Here is an 18,861-nt window from a genome sequence, read left to right as displayed (position 1 = left end):
ACTAGGTACATCGATATTTAAAGGTCCAGTGTGTAGGAATTAGTTGCATCTATCTCAAATGTTCTCACATCACCCTTGCCTTCCTAGTGTAAACGAGAAACAAAACTTGAAAGGCCCTGGGTGTGATTGAATAGTAGATGTTCTCTAAATGTTAAGGAAAGGAGCTTCAGTGTGTCCTTTCTTATTTCCTTTTAGCATAGGATACACCGGACCTTCCTTTACAAGAGGAAAGGAGGTAATGCCCTCCTACAAACCTCGCAGTAGTAACAAGAAAATTGAGTCATTCACAACCAGACATTACAAAGAAAACACGACGATTTCAACAGTGTGATGCAGACTGTAGCAGAGAGAGTGTGTTACTATGAACAGACATGATGACATGATGTAAAAACTTGTTGACTGGAGCTGTGTTCACACACAGAGGTGTTCAAGTTTGCTCACTGCTGTTGTGAAAAACTTTTTCAAGTTGTAAAATTTTGTTAACTAGAAAAGCTTATTCTGACAATTCAAATTAATACATAAAAACATGAATATCACATTATTCACTGTGCCATTAAAACTTTCTCTAACTGAAGGACGTCCATCGTCATGCAGATCATCATAGAGGTTTATTAATCATTCATTTTTTCCATAACTTGCTAAAATGTTTATGAGTGGACAGGAGGGTGAGAGACCATACCTTGCATGACAAACACTTCATTTCACGTCTGTGACAAGTCATATTTTTCACAAGGTTGTTCACATTTACATATCCTCCATAAAAAACACACTAGGAGTGCACAGGGAGAAGTATGTCAGATGCATGTTTTGTAGTCCATATTCTGAACTTTGTAGTTTTACACACAGATCACTACAATAACATCATCTCATAATAACGTAATCTCGTGTAAGTGCAGTTGGATTCTCTGATCACCATGGTTGTCTTTTCATAAGTTTTTATGTACTCTCCTTCACATCTTTCCTTGACCTCATGATGTTTACCATCGAGGTCAAGAAAAAGTGGTTAGTAAAGGACTCAGGAGGTCTTTTTTTTTAACTATTCGACCGTACATTGTCTAGTATTTAGTTTGTCTGTTCAGGGCTACTGTAGAAACATAGTGTCTCAACATGGTGGCCTCCATGGAAGAGGACCTGCTCCCAGTGTACATCTCTCTCTCTCTCTCTCTCTCTCTCTCTCTCTTTCTCTTTCACCATCTGTAAACATACATGTCTCATTATTTCATGTTACTAACTAAACTTCTTCCCCAGAGTTTCTGGGCTCTCTCGTCCAGCAGGTTCTCGTGGATCGTGGCTGCTGCTGTGGTNTCCACTGCTACTGTAATCATTTTATCATTCATTGTAATTGTACAATATGTTATGTTTTTTTTTTTTACTTATTTTTTTTTTATTGCACATGAAATGACAAACATGCATCATACATACACGTCAGAAACGCACACTAGGAGACGCTATTGCAGTTTCAGTGCTAACATATAATCATGTCATGTTATCATTCATTGTGATTGTACAATATGTTTGTGTTGATTTGTCCTGTACACGTGACATCTATTGCACGTCTGTCCGTCCTGGGAGAGGGATCCCTCCTCTGTGGCTCTTCCTGAGGTTTCTTCCACATTTTTTCCCTGTTAAACCTTTTTTGTGGGCAAGTTTTTCCTCACTCGAACCGAGGGTCTAAGGACAGAGGGTGTCACTCCCTGTACAGATTGTAAAGCCCTCCGAGGCAAATGTACTTTGTGACTTTGGGCTATACAAATAAAATCTGATTGGATTTGATTTGATAAAAAAAATTATTAATTAAAAAAAAAATTCATGTGATTAAACATGCATGAAATCAGAGTTATGAATATAATTCTCCATGTCTGCCTTATTCTGATCTTACACACTTGGACCTTTACCTTCCTATGTGTTGTTGTGGACTGTGTTTTGCGTTTGTAAATGTAGTTGTGTCGTTAAAATGAGCTGAAGCGTGGGGGCGTGTTTCCAGCGGCTCTCGTCTCGTTCGCTCCTTCATCCGCATCAGGAGAGAGAGAGAGACAGCAGCAGGAAAGATGGCGGCCGGTTCTGGGGCTGCAAGCGGCCACGGAGCTCGCAGCTCCAACGCTGCTCTCGAAGCGTCTCTAGACCGGCGGTTTCAAGGAGTATCCAACACTATGGAGGCAATACAGGGACTTTCAACCTGGTGCATTGAAAACAAGAAGCACCACGGCCTCATCGTTCGCCACTGGATGAAGTGGCTCAAGAAATGTGAGTAGCCTTCACAGACGTTTAGCCCGCTAGCTAGCTCCACTCACTGATTGAAATGCATTTCAAATGGCGTGTTTAAAAAATAAATAAATAAATCAACTGTAGCTTCTTGTGATAGATTTGGCTGGGAGTGCAGTGCAATCCAGTGCATCATAATTAATTTATAAAGTGAATTTAACATTTTTTTTATCGCCTGTTNAATCGTCTGTTATCACTACTTGAAATTAGCAGCTAACGGTAGCTAAGCTAACGCTAACGGTTCGTCCGTTGGTGTTTACGTTCGGGCCTCGCGGGGTTCACGCGCTGGATCAATTTTTTTTTTTTTTTTTTCCGTCATGGTTTGACATGCACAACACCGCTTATCTCAAACAATGCAGTCATGAGATACAGCTGCTCACAGCCTGGTTTTAGTTAGATTTAGTTACATGCCTGCTTTTAGGCGCTGCGTGTGTAGTTTGGTGTGTGTGTGTGTGTGTGTGTGTGTGTGTGTGTGTGCGTGCGCGGTTTTGGCTGACGGTCAGTGCATGGTTGTTTGAGTGATGCAGTAGATATCTGAACACGATCTAAATTCACTGTTTTCTATCAGATAAACACCACGAGAGTTTAAAAACAGAGCCACATTTCACTGCCACGTTATAAATGATCAAGTGAAGTCAACTTTATTGCCAATGTTGCCATATGTACAGGACGTAAAGGGTATTGAAATTGCGTTTCCCTCTTATCCCAAACAGTATAAACATGAACTATAAAATATAAGTGAAAGATAAAAATATATACAAGCTAAAAGACACCCGTGTGGCAATATGGCACAGTGTAAACAGAGTTATTAGATGGCAGTATGGACAGGATTTACAGTATACATTGATGCATTTTTTATTTTTTTTTTACAAGTAACACCCTTAAAAGTTGCCCTTTAAGTAAATAACTTATGTTGAACAAGCAGATTTGCTCGTTCAAGTAAATAAGCTCTAACCAGATCTGGTTATATCCAACTAAATAACAAAGAGGGTTTTTTTTGGACTGTCAGTGAAGTGTCACCAGATAGCCCTCATGAACTCATGTTACAGGAGTCTGACAAGTGCTTGGCCTCTTTCCTGATTCAGGGTGGTCAACAATCTGTTCAGAGTCCTCTGTATTATTCTGCTTTATGTCTGCATATAACGATTACTGCTATGTTATGTAGACCACTGGTTCTTAAACTGTGGTACGAGTATACGACGTCCTTGTAGTGGTTTCTTCTGAAATCATTTTATGAAAATGAGATGAATTAATTTTAAACACATAACAGTATGAGTGTTATATTTTTATTTTAATATCAGCTTGATACATTGTCACTTTCAAGATTACTTTCCACGGTTTCCACAAAACCTGTGCAATATCTAACTAGGCCTACATTATTATGAATGTACCCATAGCTATCATTGTCAAATGTGAAGACCTAATGAAAGTGAGGTAACAAGGTTGGAAAGCCACTGAACTGCTCTCACGTCGTTAGGTTATTAAAATGCAGAAATCACAGTGTTGCTGGAGGTGTCTGTTTGTGCTGAAGGTAACCGCTGTGAAACAATCAGGAAATAACTTTTTTTATATTTCTGATTAACTGGCTTTATCAAGGCCGGCGCTCCCCCACTCTCATTCACTGGACACACAGGTGCAGCCAAAACGCACTACCTCCACTCAGATGAATGGGGGGGAAACCTGCATTCCGTCCAGTGCTGGATTATGTCTGAATACGCCCTAAGCCGTCTTAGAACAGGTTTTCAGATATGTGCATGAACTCTGACTTAACACCATTTTGTAGAAAACAAGAATTACAAAAATTTGTGAAGGAGTTATAGTTATAAGCTGGCTGGTTTCTCTCTGGTTTCTTCAGATTTAATCAGCTTCTCAGCAGCACGCGGACAGGACAAGAAGCCATGTGCTCGCTGATGTTGGTGAATGCAGGAATAAATGTCATGGTCTCATTCACGTTGCTAATGTTTGATGAAAGTATAATTTATCATTTGAGCTTTCATGTTTTGTTTGGGGAGAATCATTTTCATACTTAGGGTAGGTCAGAAGAAGAATCTTTTCCTGTATTTACTCATGACTGTGGTAGGTTTTGGTCGGTTCAGAGAAATTCTAGTTACGCAGTTTAACGTGTGTGAGGACTGATGGTTATTATCATAATCTGGAATATCTGGAAGCTGTTATAAATCAACTCTTTGCTTTTAAAGATTGTTTAAAGCAGGATTTAACAGATTTATTGGATTTCATTTTGTTACATGATGCTAATTTGGTTGTTTATGTGCATGTGTGTGTGTGTCTGTCTGAAAACTTTCCGATCATAACATCTTTAGGACTTGTAAGACTTTTTGTTCACATAATTTTGCAGCATGGACACACTGATTGATTGTTGTCTAATGTAAACCCAAGTAAAGGGCATAAATTATAAGTGTGGAGAGAGTACAAATGTTGAAAAGCAAATAAATAATCAACCTCATTGGGTGAAATGTGGAGTACAGTACTGAAACAACATCTGAAAATATATTTTGTCAGCATTTGTGCTGCAGATCTTTTACAGGCCTCAGCCCTAAACTTTTTTCCGAGAATTATTTATTAGGGAGTTCCTTGCCAAATCACCAGTGTCTCAGGCAAATCAACATGTAGGCATTTTTTTTTTAATCCCCTGGCATCACTGCCCGCAGAGCAATGCACGATAAAAAAGCTTATGCTGACAGCACACAGTGAACTGCTGCGCTCTGGCTGAGCCATTGTTTTTCAGATAATGAGCCGTGCCAACTATCTAAGAGGCGATGATCTATCGATCATCTTTTATTGCTGGCCGAAGGCTAAAACATGTTTGGTTCCATGTCTAAACAAGACTGTAAATGTCTAAAAAGGTGGGATGCTTTTTGAGTAAAGAGACCCATTAGTTTGCATTCATTTTAGTAAAGTATGTCATGTCGACTTTTATTTATTTTTTATTTCAATGATGGGACAATATTATTTGTGAATGCAGTTAAAAGCTCTTCTGTGATGAAAAAGTTTGCCGTCTCTGGGATATTTGGAGGATAACTTGTTTACAAGAGGTGCAGCGGTCTAAACTACAGCATCAGTGCTCAGCAAATTAACTTGTTTGATCGAAACTCTTCAAGTCACTGCAATGTTTTATTACTTGATATAATGAAAATGTTTCATTGGTAGTTCAGAGATGTTCCTGGTGTTCTTGTACTGTGTGCTACAGCCTTATAGTATGTTTTAGGATAGAACAAAGAAGAACATGTAATGTAACATATTTACTTTAAAGCTGCAGAATTATCAATATAATTGCTACTAGAATCAATTTCAAATCAGATAATTTGTGGTTGTGACAGATCTGAATCATGTCAGGTGTATACAGTATCAAATGGGAGCAAACCGTTTTGAAATGGGAAAATATTGTTCCATGTTGTGGAAAAATTTGAAGGAAACTTCAAATTAACTCGACCAAATTTTGTATTAAGTTTTTTAATTTAAGGAAATAATTTTTTTAACACACAAAATGCACAACAAATGATTTTCTGTTTAATTAAGTAGAACACTATTACAAACAATGTACTTTGTTCCTTTTTATAGTGTTAACATAATCCCACAATTGTGTGTTGTGACAAAACCAGATTATTTAAAAGAAAGAACATGTATTGTTTTCAGTGGGAAGATGTTTTAAAAGCAAGAAGTTCATTAACATTGAACACAGATGTCCAGGTTGAAACACTGTATTGATTTGTTTCACTCACAAGCCCACAAAACAGATAATCTGTCGAATGGCTGGTAAAGTTTGACTTTAAGAAGATGATTAACTCATAGTAATTGTTTGCACTCTGTAGATGTCGCTAACTTCGTAAGATCCAGTCTTGGCAAATAAGAATATTTTGAAGAAAGTAAGAAAATACTTTTCTGGCATGGATAATAATTTAATTTTTATTATTGGATCCAGTGACAGTGCTGCATAGACTGCGGATATTTTCTCTCACACGAAGCCTGGTTGAAGTTACAAACACTTTCCATTCTTTTTGCATTTTCTAGTGAGTAATCTGGTTTGTGGCTATGTGTGTGCGCATGAGCGGGTGTTGACTTTGGGTAAGGTCTTTTGTTGTTCAAGGGTGTCCAGACACTCAATGAACTGTGTCACCCTCACATTTTAGGCATTATTGTGAATCAATTGGGTAAAAAAAAAAAAGGCATCCTAGATTATTGTGGATTTAAAGAAATCCTGATGTTTTATTTAAAAATACATTTAAAAAAAATAAATAATTCAAATCAGTGCTAGCACAGATTTCTCTGCGTTATCAACAGCGAACATATGCTGGTGTGATATGTTTCCTTAGATAACCTTCTCGCTTTTTGTCTTTTTTTGTTCTGTCTCCATGGAGTTGACTTTTGGATATAAATGAACATACAGATCATTTGAATGTACTATAGCAATGATTTGCTGATGAAGCTTGTGGAAAGTATTTACCTTTGTTAAAATGTAACAAAATGTGCCACAATAAAGGGACTTAGGTCTTTTTATGAGCTGTATATAACCTGTTTTCCTCCTGAAAGTCAGCAGACATTTGCCAAAAAAGAAAAAAAAAAAAAAACCCTGCTTACTGGCTGTAATTGAATTCTGCTGATAAAATTTAGGGTACCGAAAATGAATCTATTTTAGGGAGCGGTAGATGTCATCGTGTCCTTGCCAATATTGTATTTCTTTTGGAAAGTGAAATGTATGTCTAATACTGAAGTTATGGGACGATGGAAACAGATTTCAGTACCTATGACTGATCTAATCATGGCAGCAGAAACAGACCCAGATTTCAGCCTTCTGTTAAATCACTGAAAATAATTAAATAGATTAGAAAGTTTTAAAGGCTTTTCGATGAAGCCAACTGACGCTGAAGTGCAAATATGATATTATTGGATATTGACGTATGTGACAGATTTATTTGTATCAGTGTATATGATGTTTGGTTCAGACCTCATTTGTTTTTTTATTTGTTTGAGGTAGAATTGGGGGGAAAAAATCTTCTTACTCTTATTTAATCGGTTATTGTTTGGAATATCAAGAATGCTATGAGGTAGATTAACTTTAAAATAACTTCACATAACAAACTAATACACTTTGCAGAGGATTAGTCTGTCCAAATTAAGTCAACCAAATGAATGAAAAACACAAATGTCAGTAATGCTTCATTGACCCTGACCTGCTCCTGAACATGTGCACATATGAAGAGAGCACACTGTAGCAGAGTTGAAGTATTCACATTATTCTGTAGTCTCACATATCCACAGCGATAAACACTCATGTATCTTTAGTTATTACTTTGGTCTAAGGCTGCCTGAATGCTGTGGGAAGAAGGACTCACCTTGATAATCGACACGTGCAGGTGGTGCCGTCGTGTTTGAAGTGTTTCCACTGACAAACCTGACTTCACTTGAACAATGCTGGCACACAGTTTAACACTAATCTTGGTCCATTTTTGCTGTAACTAACCAGGAAACCTTCCCATGCGGTGGACCAGGGACACGTCTTCAGCTTAAGCTGCCAAAACTCGCGTTCCTATGATACAGATTTATGTTTTTACAAAAGCACATAACATGTACAACAAAAATGAAGATTTGTTTGTTTTTTTAAACCCGAGTGTTTGCAAGATTTGTACTGAGCTGGACATTTAACAGTTGATGTGACAGCATCATGGTTTCTTAGTTGGCTCAACAGAGTAAGAATAATATGAGGTTAAGAAGACAATGAGAGAATACATCTGTAAGAACACACTGCAAGAATATCACACAGAGAATACAGTTATAAGTGTTTGAGCTGAAAGGTCAGAGATCCGCACACACACAAACAAAGTGGTTTAGAGTCTGACAAAGAGTGAAAGAGAGTCTCGGAGGCCAGGGAGCGTCCTGCTTTGATTTTGAGTTCAACTGAAGTTCTGTTGTTTCTCATCCTGACCATAAGGGAGTTTCCATTTCAGTTGCATTGTTTTTTTTATCCTGCAACATTTCTGCAAACTATATATGTGTAATAAACTAAAACCAGGTGATAATAGTGACCCAATCGATTTATCAGCTGTTGTGGAGCTAAACAATCTCCTTTTTATAGATAAAAAAATGTCAGTTAAATGTCCCAGTTTCCCAAATATCTGCATCAGACACACAATGCTGGCACGTTAGACTGATTTGAGTGCTTTGGTCTAAAACCATTTTATTAAATTTGTGTATCCAGAGGAGGAATTTATACTCTTATTCTTATCCTTTCTTCTTTGTCTGTTTTTGTTTTTTTTCTCAGCTGACAACAATCACCGCTTGAATCTCTTCTACGTTGCCAACGATGTGATCCAGAACTGCAAAAGAAAGAATGCAATTGTCTTTCGTTCAGCCTTCGCAGAAGTCCTTCCTCATGCTGCTCAGCTCATCAAGTGAGTACAGTTTTCTTTTATTCAGATACAGTATTGGACCAACTTTTTTTTTTATCTACATGGTTGTTATTGGTAAAATAATAAGAAAATGCTATGTCTGCCCCCCTGGTAATGAGGTTTGCCATGTTGTGTTGTCATTTTGCTTTATTGTCAGAGATGGGAAGGTCCGCAAGTCAGTGGAAAGGATTTTCTTGATTTGGGAGGAGAGGAGTGTGTATCCTGAGGAGGTCATTGCCCAGTTCAAAGCGGGCTTGAACAAAAAGGAAAAGGAGCGAGAGAAGCAGAAGGAAAAGGAAAAGGAGAAAGAAAAGGAGAAAGAGAAGGAGAAGCAAAAGGAAAAGGAGAAAGAAAAGGAGGCTCCACCAGCCAACGGTCAGTCTGGTACTTTCCACTCTGCATCCTGTCATGTTAATCAAATCTAAAAGTAAAATAACTTCCAAAGGTTTTGACTGCATACTTATTTATCACATTTATTTACACTTGCGCTCTGATTGTATTGAGTATTATGTATTAATGTTTTATTTTTTATTCTCCAGCCCCAACCAACACCAAAGCTGCCCTCAAGTCCAAGATTGTAGCAGAGTTCACAGTAAGTCTTGTATTTCTTACATTACATGTTGTGTTGGAATGTGTCTGAAACATTGTAAACGTAACTCTCGTCGTCTCCGTTCATTTGCACTTTGTTTCTTTTCTAGCCTCACTCCCTCATCGAACAGTTGTCAAGATATAAGCGAGCAGTTGCAGAAGAGGAGTTCAGGGAGAAGCAGCTTGAAGCTCTCAGGGTGGATGTTTGTAGCACAGAGGCTCTTAAGAGGCTTAAAGGTGAGACATCACTGAGCTTATTTCTGCATCATCACACACGTATCGCTTTGCGTACTCTTATGTCTTAGGGCACAAACATACTTGACACTTGGGAGATGTGTGTCCTCTTCAGCCGTGTCAAAGCACAAGAGTTGACACTTCGCTAGTGGAGATGAAGCTGGTGAGCTTGTACCCAAAAAGAGGGGCTACTTCTGTTGCATGGACGTGGTTTGGTTATAAAAAAGTCTGACACGGCCCAGAAAAACAGAACAATACAAAAGTACCATCAAGTGCTCAACAGAAACTGTAGATGTTGTAAGAAAAGATGTACTTAAATACAATACATGGTCAACAAAACAGTACGGTGATGCAGCAAAGACGCATAGACACATATTACATAGAGAAAAAAAATAAACGTATGTAAAATGTTGCACTTCTCATGAGATAAAATAAAAGATATAAAAACATAGGGTGAAAAAAAGGGTGAACGAAAACATGCTTTCATACTTTGATGGCCTTTCAAGTGCCTGTGTGGCTGTAAGTAGGGATGTCTGCTCTAAGATGGGCCAGATGCTCAGGTTCTAGCCTAATAAAGTTTGATGGTTGTATTTGCTGCTTCAGAGGAAATAAAGTTCCAGTTTATAAAAGCAAAGACGTCTCGGTACCATCCTTCATCAACAGAGAGGTCTGGATCTTCTCTGCACACGTTTCAAAAGTCCTGAAAGTTTTTCACTGGTTCTCTAATGAAATATTTCTGTTACTGATCTAAATGCCAAATGTGATGCAAAGCTCTTAGTCATGTTAATTCAACATTGACAGTATCTTATGTTGCACCTTATGTGTTATAAAAATTAGGGTTACACAGCTAGTTAGATGTTTTAACTTATACAATGTTTGTTCTTACATTATATGTCCTTAGGGCACTTCCCTTTATTGCTGTTTTCCTGAGACTGGCAGGGTAAGGTAAGGTTCAGGTTAATGTATAAATAGAGGGATTTCAGAACAGAATGAGGCCTAGACAGGTCAGAGAGGTGACATCAAGATTGGGGACATACTGGCTACGCATTAGGTGATATGTTGAAGAAAGATGTTTAAATGCATTATATGCAAATTGACTGTTAACAATTTACAGGGGTTGAGACAGCCCATCTTCAGGAAAATGTATAAGAACCAACTGTCAACGCTCCTCTGGGAGCCTTTTTCTCTGTAACCCCTTTAGGGGGTTGCACTGTGAAACGCTCCTCTTGTACAAGAACAATAAATTCAACTTAAACTTTGATGTTTTGAATCCGATCCTCCTTATTTAAGGGTTTTTCTTTAAAATTCCCGTAACATTATGAAACTGATATAAACTTTGTATTTAACTTTTTGTCACTTTTGTTGTATTCCAGACAAGGCGGGAGGTAACAAGTTTGCTAAGGACTTTGAGGACGGCAGTCTGAAGCTGCAGGAGTTTGTCGGCTTCCTGGACAAAGAGTTGAAAACAGGGCCTCCTCTGCTGGAAGCTTTGGGAAACGCAGACATTTTCTATGAGATGCAGTACAAGGAGGTCAAGATTGTGGCCAATGTGAGTGTTAGGTCAAATGTCATCCGTGATTTCCCTTTTTGGAGGGTGCTATTGACAAAGATTTTGCTTTTGTGGACAGAAAATTATTTGCTGATTGTTAAGTATGACAAACAAAATGATGATTCATTAATTTACTGTATGTAAGAAATGTTACAATAGATACAAATTAGAAAATCTTTGTTTTTAAAAAAAATCATCTTCATATTGCATTTTATTGTCTTTCCTCTATTCTCTTAGGCGTACAATGCCTTTGCCAACCGTGTGGCCAGTCTTAAAAGGAAGCTGGATTCTCTCAAGTCGACTCTACCTGGACCTGAAGACTCTCCCGTCCCTTCACCCTCTGAAGACGCCCCGTCTCCCACTGGCTCTGACTCACCCTTCATGGGACTGGGAGGTAACAGAGCCCAGGTGGATCCAGAGCTGGACGGCAAGGCCATGGATGAAGGAGAAATACCCAGCGACAACAGAGACATGGAGGACATGGATATGTCTGATGAAGAGGCTGACGCTGCCACCGCAGGGGGTTAGTGGCTACAGAGTGTTGTCGTGGGGCGATAATTGTATTTTCCATAATTGTCCATATTAGACTGCCGAGTTGTAGTGTTGTGATTGAGATTTGAAAATGTATCATCTCTTTGAATTACTTTTACTAGCAGATGACAAGAAAGACAAGGCGTCCACTGCTGTCGCCAAGACTACAAAGTCAGATGCAGCATCGAAGCCTCCAACCACACCTACGAAAGCTTCTAAGACCAACTCTGCTGCTGCTGCTGCTGCCACCACGGCCACCGCAGTGACACCCACTCCCACTACTGCTCAGAGCGCTCCAACATCCCCTCTGGGAGTCAATCTGGAGAAGGTGGACCTCGGAAAGATCAGCTCCATTCTCAGCTCACTCACGTCTGCCATGAAGAATACAGGTGTGTTCAGGAGTTTGTGGAAGATGAGCGTAGTGATCAGAGCCTGCAGCTAAAACAATGACAGAACAATGTGCCTTAAAATGTTAGACGCGGTCATGTTCTTAAAAAAATGTAATTATCGCAGATTGTATTTTTACTTTTGTTTGAGCTACAAAGAACTACAGACGTGTTACCTGTCAGAATCTGAAACCAGTTTCCTCCCAACATAGCATCAAGGTGTTTGTAACTTTGGCCATACTATGTATGACGGTAACCTCGACTCGTCTTAAGGAATATCATTTAAATTATTTGACTCTCTTAAAGCTTATTAAACAATAACGTAATTTTACCCTCTGTGCAACACAGTTTTGAGTAGTTTAAATTGTTTATTGAACAGATCTCTATATAGTATAGACATTTTAAGGACTTATAAGGGGGGCCTTTAAACCCACCTCTTTCTGTCTGTCTCTTAATTTTTTTAGCGGCCAGCCCTGCTCGGCCATCTCCAGGAACACCCACCACTCCATCTGGCCAATCAGCAGCCTCCAAAGCAACCCCTTCCAGCCCCGCTTTGGCCAGCATCCTGTCACGTGTTGACATCACACCTGAAGGCATCCTCAATGCTCTGTCTAAAACAAACACACCAGGTAAGAGACCCATACAGTACACTTTGAATACAAAATGTAGTTCATTAAATATTACTAATCATTTTGCCTCCTCTCGTTGCAGGTTTGTCCTCTCTCCTGCAAAGTGTGACAAACACCTCCTCTGCTCCTCCCACCCGAACCTCCCCAGAGTCATCAGCAGTTAAAACCCTGCTCAGCCCCACCACCCTGAAAACAAAACCCACTCTGGGGAACAGCCTCAAACGAGAGACACCCGGGAGAACCAGAGACTGGGAGAAAGAGAGACAGCTGTCGCCTCCTCCTCCACCGCCTCCTCGTCCCTCCGCTCCTTCTGTCTCTCCTCCTAGCCTAGAATCAAAAATCAACAGCTTCTTGCAGGGTAATCCAGGTTTTAGTCTCGCTTTAGGTGATGTCAGTCCCGACGGGGTGGATGGGACCCCAGTGAGAGATGAAGCTGCTGGCACCCCCACCCAGGATGAGATCATGGACACACCTGGAAGTGTGCCAGAATCTCTCGGGTCATCTGGCGGTCATAACCTGTCACCCACAGCCTACCGCAGCGAACCCTGGGATGCTGTGATCACCCCATCCGGAAGCAGTAGCAATGGAGACTTTCTCTCTTCCTCCTCTTCCCGGTACGGAACCGGGAAAAAGAGCAACACAAAACTAAAGGACGATGAAGTGATGAATATGAGGAAGCACGTCCCTTCGTCGCCCAGTAATGACATGAAGATTAAGAAAGATGGACAACACGGCCAGTTAAGGATGATGGGAAGCAACAGAGGGGTTGGAGAAAGGAGACTCTCTGCAGGCTCTCGTAAGGCGAGCAGTAGCTCAGATGACGGAGGTCTGGGCGGGAAGAGGGAGGACAAGGGGAAAGAGTCTCCAGCTGGGGGTGGGAAAGATGGCCACTACCATCGTATTGAGACACTAGTGTCACCCTGCACTGAAGGGGCACCCATCCAAACTCTTGGCTACTCTAACCGCCCACTCGCTGGAGAGCGCATCAAGACTGTAGAGAGCATCCGCGTGATTGGCCGAGGCGCTCGGCGAGGCGGAGGCGCTGGCTGTCGTCCAGGTGGAGCAATGTGGTATGAAGAGGAGGAATACATGGACGCTCAGCCTCCCTCACCTCATGGTGCCCCCCCTCCTCTTAACATTGGCCCAGGCGGCACTGAGGACATGATTCCCTCCATGCCTCCTCCACCACATCTCCTCCTCGCACATCTCCACCCCCCTCCGCCGCACCCGCACTCACGCCCTCTTCCCCAGTCCCCGTTTCAAATGCCCTACCACACAGAGAACATGCAGAGTCCTCCTCCATCACTCCTCCACCAGCATCCTCCTCCCGCACCCCCTTTCTTCTCTGCTCCTCCACCGATCCCTCGACCCCCTCCGCCTCCCATGCCGCAGCGCCTTTCCCCTCCACCCTCCCACTCCGCTGTGCCCTCTGCAGTCATGGTAGGGGGAGTGTTGGTCCCTGTTGACCGCCCCCTTTCTATTCCACCCCCAGTCAGACCTGAAGGTACAGATCGTGGTGGGATGGGGCCCAGAGGAAGCAAAGTAGGCCCCCCACCCCTCATGTCATCGTTGCTAGGTGAGCCCCCTAAGCTGCACCGTCCTGGCACAGTTAAAGAGTCTTTTGTTCCCCGCCATGCACCCCCTCTCCACCGCCCAGGTAACCCTGGTGTTCCTCTCCCCTTACTCGGCCGAGTGAAGGAGCCTCTGAATCTACCTCTTCCATCTCCCTCTCCCTCTCCCACGTCCTCCACGCCCTCCCCCTCCACTCCTAATTCCCCCGCAGTCGACAGCGCCCCTGCTCGCCTTCCCTCTCAGTCCGCTGCCCCTCCTCTCCACAAACCCCCCGCTAGTCCCCCAGCTCAGCCCCGCAACCAAACCTCTAACCCCGTTCCCCTCCTCAACTTGCCCAGCCCTCGTCCCCCGATGCTCTCTGTCCCCATCCCACAGAGACCTCTGTTGAGAGGCCGAAACCCCTCTCACCATCATAACCAAGATCACCCTAGAGGAGGGTTTCGTGGGGGCAAGCGGCCCGGTCCTCCATTCACAGGTGGTCCCTTTCATGCGCAGAAGAGACCCTTCCTACCCCCACGCTACTGAAGTGGTCATCTGTGACATGCTGAACGAGAAGTGCAAGCGCCCTGCGCTGAAGTGCAGAGTGTGTGTTAGCCCTGCTGGTATGAGCCCAGATATCTTTACTCTGTTAATTAGCTTGAATTAAAACTACCTTAGGTTGTCTGTAAATAGCTGATTTAAATCTTCATGCTTCAGCTAGGTAGCCAGCCAGCCAGTCATCTTACACTGTACAGTACAGCTATGAGGTCATCAGTTACATAGTGCAGAGTGTTGCGTAACGAGCCTCAAGATCACTTTTTTCCATTTCTCTCCGTACATGATGGATAAAAGATGGAGTAGTTCTGGTATAAGGAAGTAAACGCAGATAGTTAAAGCAGAAATTTCACTTGCCTGAGAGAGCAGGAGAGTGGAAGGGATGAGTATAGGTCTCATGTGATTAGAGGGAAGAAACAACGATAGTTAGACATTTTGGGAAATAAACTTATTGGCTGCTTAGCTTAGCATAAAGACTGGAAATGGAGGAACAGCTGCTCCTACTAAGACGTCTTCAGCCCACAAATCAACACATTCAACATGTTTATTTAAGCAGTAATATAGTAGTTGATATAAGGGCCAGACAATCATTGAGTCTCTGGTGGTTGCCTGGTAATCTCACTGCAACACAAAGGCTCCAGGACGCCACCGCTCGCAGCCCCAAAGGGCGGGTTGATTCAGACAGAACCAGGCTAGCTGCTTCCAGCCTTTATGCTAAGCTAACGCTGTCAAGATATGTCATCTCGACTTTTCAACAAGAAAGCCGATAGTTGTAGCTCCCCAAATGCCAAACGATTACTTTAAACCAGTTTGAAGTGATGATTGAAGTAGTTTCCAAAGTAATATTTTCTTCCATGAGTGTATGGGTGTGTGCTGTGTGTCCTAAAATGGTATTCCTCATTTTGAAGTGATGAGATTTGTGTTGCAGCTGAGGTTAACACTTGTTCCTATTTCCGGAGTACTTGCTGTAAATAATATTCTTCTAATGCTCAGACCTTTTCTTCACACTTCCATCTCTTTAACTGTATATCTCTAAGCTTGTAAATATAAAAAACTGAGATCATACAGCTTTTTTTTTCTCCCTCCCCCTCTTCAAGCTCTTTGTTTCTGTCAATGAGGACATTGAACGTCACTCACGCACCCCCGTCTTTACTGTGATTCAGGCCTTGGAATAAGCTTTAGCTCCAGAAGAATTTCTCTGCAGTATCTGTCGCACCTTTTCTGTCCTCCCTTTTCGAAACCACGCAAAAGAAGAGGAGGGTGAAGATAATTCTGTGTTTTTATTTCCAACACAAATGTCTGCCGCTCAAGTTAGATGGAGTCATGAAGATACTCAGTAGTGGATGGCGGTGGGTGGCAGGCGACTGGGGTGGGTGGGGTTTATTTCAGCTTGAACTACTTTCTTGCTGGGCTTCAACATGTACTGACTTGAATAAAATCCAGAGTTTCAATTCAACTGGGGGGCGGGGGTATTTTATTTGGTCACTATTTATCACTTGAATTGCGCTGTTGTAATTTATTTGCGCTGTTCAGCTGATTTTTCTGCCTGTTTTTTCCAGAGAAATTGTTTTCATATATTTACACAGCTGCTGCCATTTTCATATTGCATTTAACAGTTGATGCCTATATTTTATGCGTTGTATTTTTCTACTAGACAGAATTGGGGAATTTTCCATTTGCAGGGGCACCCACAGATGGTATCAGGGGGTCGAAAACATTTGAATTAATTAGGATTGTTTTGAAAATGGTTTATTTAAATACTCCAGTTGTTTTGGCTCCTTCCTTCGTTTTTTTATTTCTTTGCTAATTTCATGCTTTTGCCCTCACGCCCCTGTGCTTCCCTTGTGCTCACATGGCTTTGTCCAGAAACACTCCCGCACCTCTCAACACTTAAAAAAAGGATCAGCACAATGACAGTAATTCTTAACATTTGTGCAGGAAATGTTGCCACAATGCTTCCCCCTCTTGTTCCCCACAGTGAGAGGTGCATGTTGGGGGGGGTGTTGCTGCTCAAAGCCTCCCGTGTTTGTCCGATCATGGAGTGTGTGTGTGTTGTCTCCTTCGCTCATTTACAAGTTGATGCAATGCAGAAGACCTGCAAACATTATAATCCTGCATAAAGCTGGTAAATTCATACATACATTGTAAAAATGTAACGACAAAGAGCATATTTGTCACTACAGTGTTAGCACATCATCAGAGTTCTGATGTTTTACTGAATGTTATACAAGTCTGTTACCACCCTCTGTAAACTGTATGTCTTTTTATATGTTAGTTTCTCTGCAAAAAACAGCTAAGTATCAACCCAAATCAGTTTGGTGTGTTCACATTGCAGAGAGAGAGAAAGCTAGAATCATTGTTATAAACATCTTCCTGCTTACTTAGCACCTACCTAAGTTCACGATTTTAATTGTCCCTGTAAATAACCTCTCTCTTTTTTTTTCTTTCCACCTCTTCTTTGACAAATTGAGTTTGAAATTGAACTGAACTTGTGACAAAGCTGATGGTCTGTGTACATTTGATAAGTTTAATTGCTCTTACTGCTGTTCTCATCAATGATGCTATATCACTGGTCTTTGAGTGTCCAATCCTTTCTGGTGTGATGAACGTGCACACATGCTATTACTATCATTGCATACTTAAGAGGGGAGAATACATCTTCATACTTTTAGTTATTTTTTTTATATTGCAGAATCATAAGGCTACATTTTTAGCGCTTTCACTGAGTGACCTGACCATTTTCCTCACACATTTTGTTGGTGGTTGCACCGTTGACTGCAAGCGGTCAGTGCTCCATCTTGAACACAGGAGGTGATTTGCTGTTTTCTCTTTCTCTTTTTTTTTTTCCTCTTGCACAGACTCAAACTCCAACTTTTCTCTCATTACCTCCTCGAGAAAACTGATTGAACCTTTTTTTGTTTTTGTTGCTAAACATTTGCACACTACAATGCACCCAATGTTTTTTGGAAAACCACATTTTAAGAAATGCAAGTTTAACATCTTTGTAGCACTAGTGATGTCAGCTTTACACATAAGTATTGACTGTTGCATGGCACACACAGCATTCACACTTTCACTGTTAGATGACACAGTGGACTAGCCATAACCTCAGTCACAACATCAACAGAAGAACACTGAGCACATAGTTTTATTCTTCAGTTTATCTGATATAAGGGCGAATTAACTGAATACATTTATGATGTGCCAACATCTTTCAATCTACAGTGGACATTTCGAGTGGCCTCTGAGCCATTGGTATGTTTTTAATGCAGCCAAACTTTTCGATCTTTAACGTTAAACACTGATACTGAACCAGCACTATTAGACAAAACTAGTTATCAGAAACAAGTTATCTGAAGAAGTTGCTTGTTTATACACCCAAGTTTCCACGGACGTAGAGAAGTGAGTGAGCAAATACTGACGGTGGTCACACATTTTGAAAATCCATACATAATAGAGTCCAGGCGTAGTTAAATAGTTAAAAGCTGTCTGAAAGCACAGTGTTTTTAAACATCAGATGGCTTAAATGTATGTTAATATGGATGATAGATTTCCTAACCATGTGGATGGACCACACTCTTTCTTAAAGTGCTGTAGCGCCCCCAAGTGGCCGCTCAGTGGTACTTCAGCTCTTAACTCTTCAGGCTGAGCACCGTCAAGTTTCAACTGTCTACTACAGTAATTACTGTTTGTTAATTACAAACAGAGTGAACTAAATATATTCACATCCCTGGTCAAAATCAACCGAGTTGTCCATTAACTGATTAAGAATCATCTACAGTCATTATTTTTAATAAGAAGAAAAGTAATGATTATTGCATTCAGATTTTTAAGTTTTTAAAACTTTCTTCATCGTATCTTTGTTGTAATAGTTTCTTAGGTTAAACGTGCCAGTTATTTGAACAGTCACGGTGAAGATTGCTTTTGTAGGGGTTAAAGTATTAATTGTTTTTTAGTTAAATTGTCTCAGTTTACTCACTGAGACCAGTGCTTGATCGTTAAACCTGCAGACTTCCATGCAGCTGCAGCAGACAGCTCTTAAAGCAAAGTGCGCAGCTCCATCATAGATACAGATATAATGATGTCCTGTCGTCATGCTGTATATATCTCTCTGTTAAAACACTTTGTGAGTTGCACACCAGCGGATCTGCACTGAACTGCAGCACGCTCAG

At 41.2% G+C, this 18,861-nt stretch overlaps 1 protein-coding gene across 4 annotated transcripts in view; it reads left to right on the top strand.

Moving 5' to 3' along the window:
* The first annotated feature begins 1,976 nt into the window (after positions 1 to 1,976).
* The window catches only part of rprd2b (regulation of nuclear pre-mRNA domain containing 2b), a 19,753-nt gene continuing 2,868 nt past the window's right edge, over positions 1,977 to 18,861 (top strand). The window contains exons 1-10 of one of the 4 annotated variants that reach the window (XM_027286293.1): positions 1,977 to 2,244; positions 8,540 to 8,669; positions 8,824 to 9,077; positions 9,206 to 9,258; positions 9,365 to 9,491; positions 10,862 to 11,037; positions 11,275 to 11,560; positions 11,694 to 11,957; positions 12,419 to 12,583; positions 12,666 to 14,757. In XM_027286293.1, the coding sequence (XP_027142094.1) occupies positions 2,049 to 2,244; positions 8,540 to 8,669; positions 8,824 to 9,077; positions 9,206 to 9,258; positions 9,365 to 9,491; positions 10,862 to 11,037; positions 11,275 to 11,560; positions 11,694 to 11,957; positions 12,419 to 12,583; positions 12,666 to 14,680 (3,666 nt within the window). In that variant the 5' untranslated portion in view covers positions 1,977 to 2,048 and the 3' untranslated portion in view covers positions 14,681 to 14,757. Of the gene's footprint in view, positions 2,245 to 8,539; positions 8,670 to 8,823; positions 9,078 to 9,205; positions 9,259 to 9,364; positions 9,492 to 10,861; positions 11,038 to 11,274; positions 11,561 to 11,690; positions 11,958 to 12,418; positions 12,584 to 12,665; positions 17,265 to 18,861 lie in introns of those variants that run through there. The other 3 variants (XM_010756461.3, XM_027286291.1, XM_027286292.1) reach the window with 3 other exon arrangements.

This window comes from Larimichthys crocea, chromosome XIII, assembly GCF_000972845.2.
Source record: "Larimichthys crocea isolate SSNF chromosome XIII, L_crocea_2.0, whole genome shotgun sequence".
NCBI lineage: Eukaryota > Metazoa > Chordata > Actinopteri > Sciaenidae > Larimichthys > Larimichthys crocea.
This window is presented reverse-complemented; position numbering and strand designations above follow the sequence as displayed.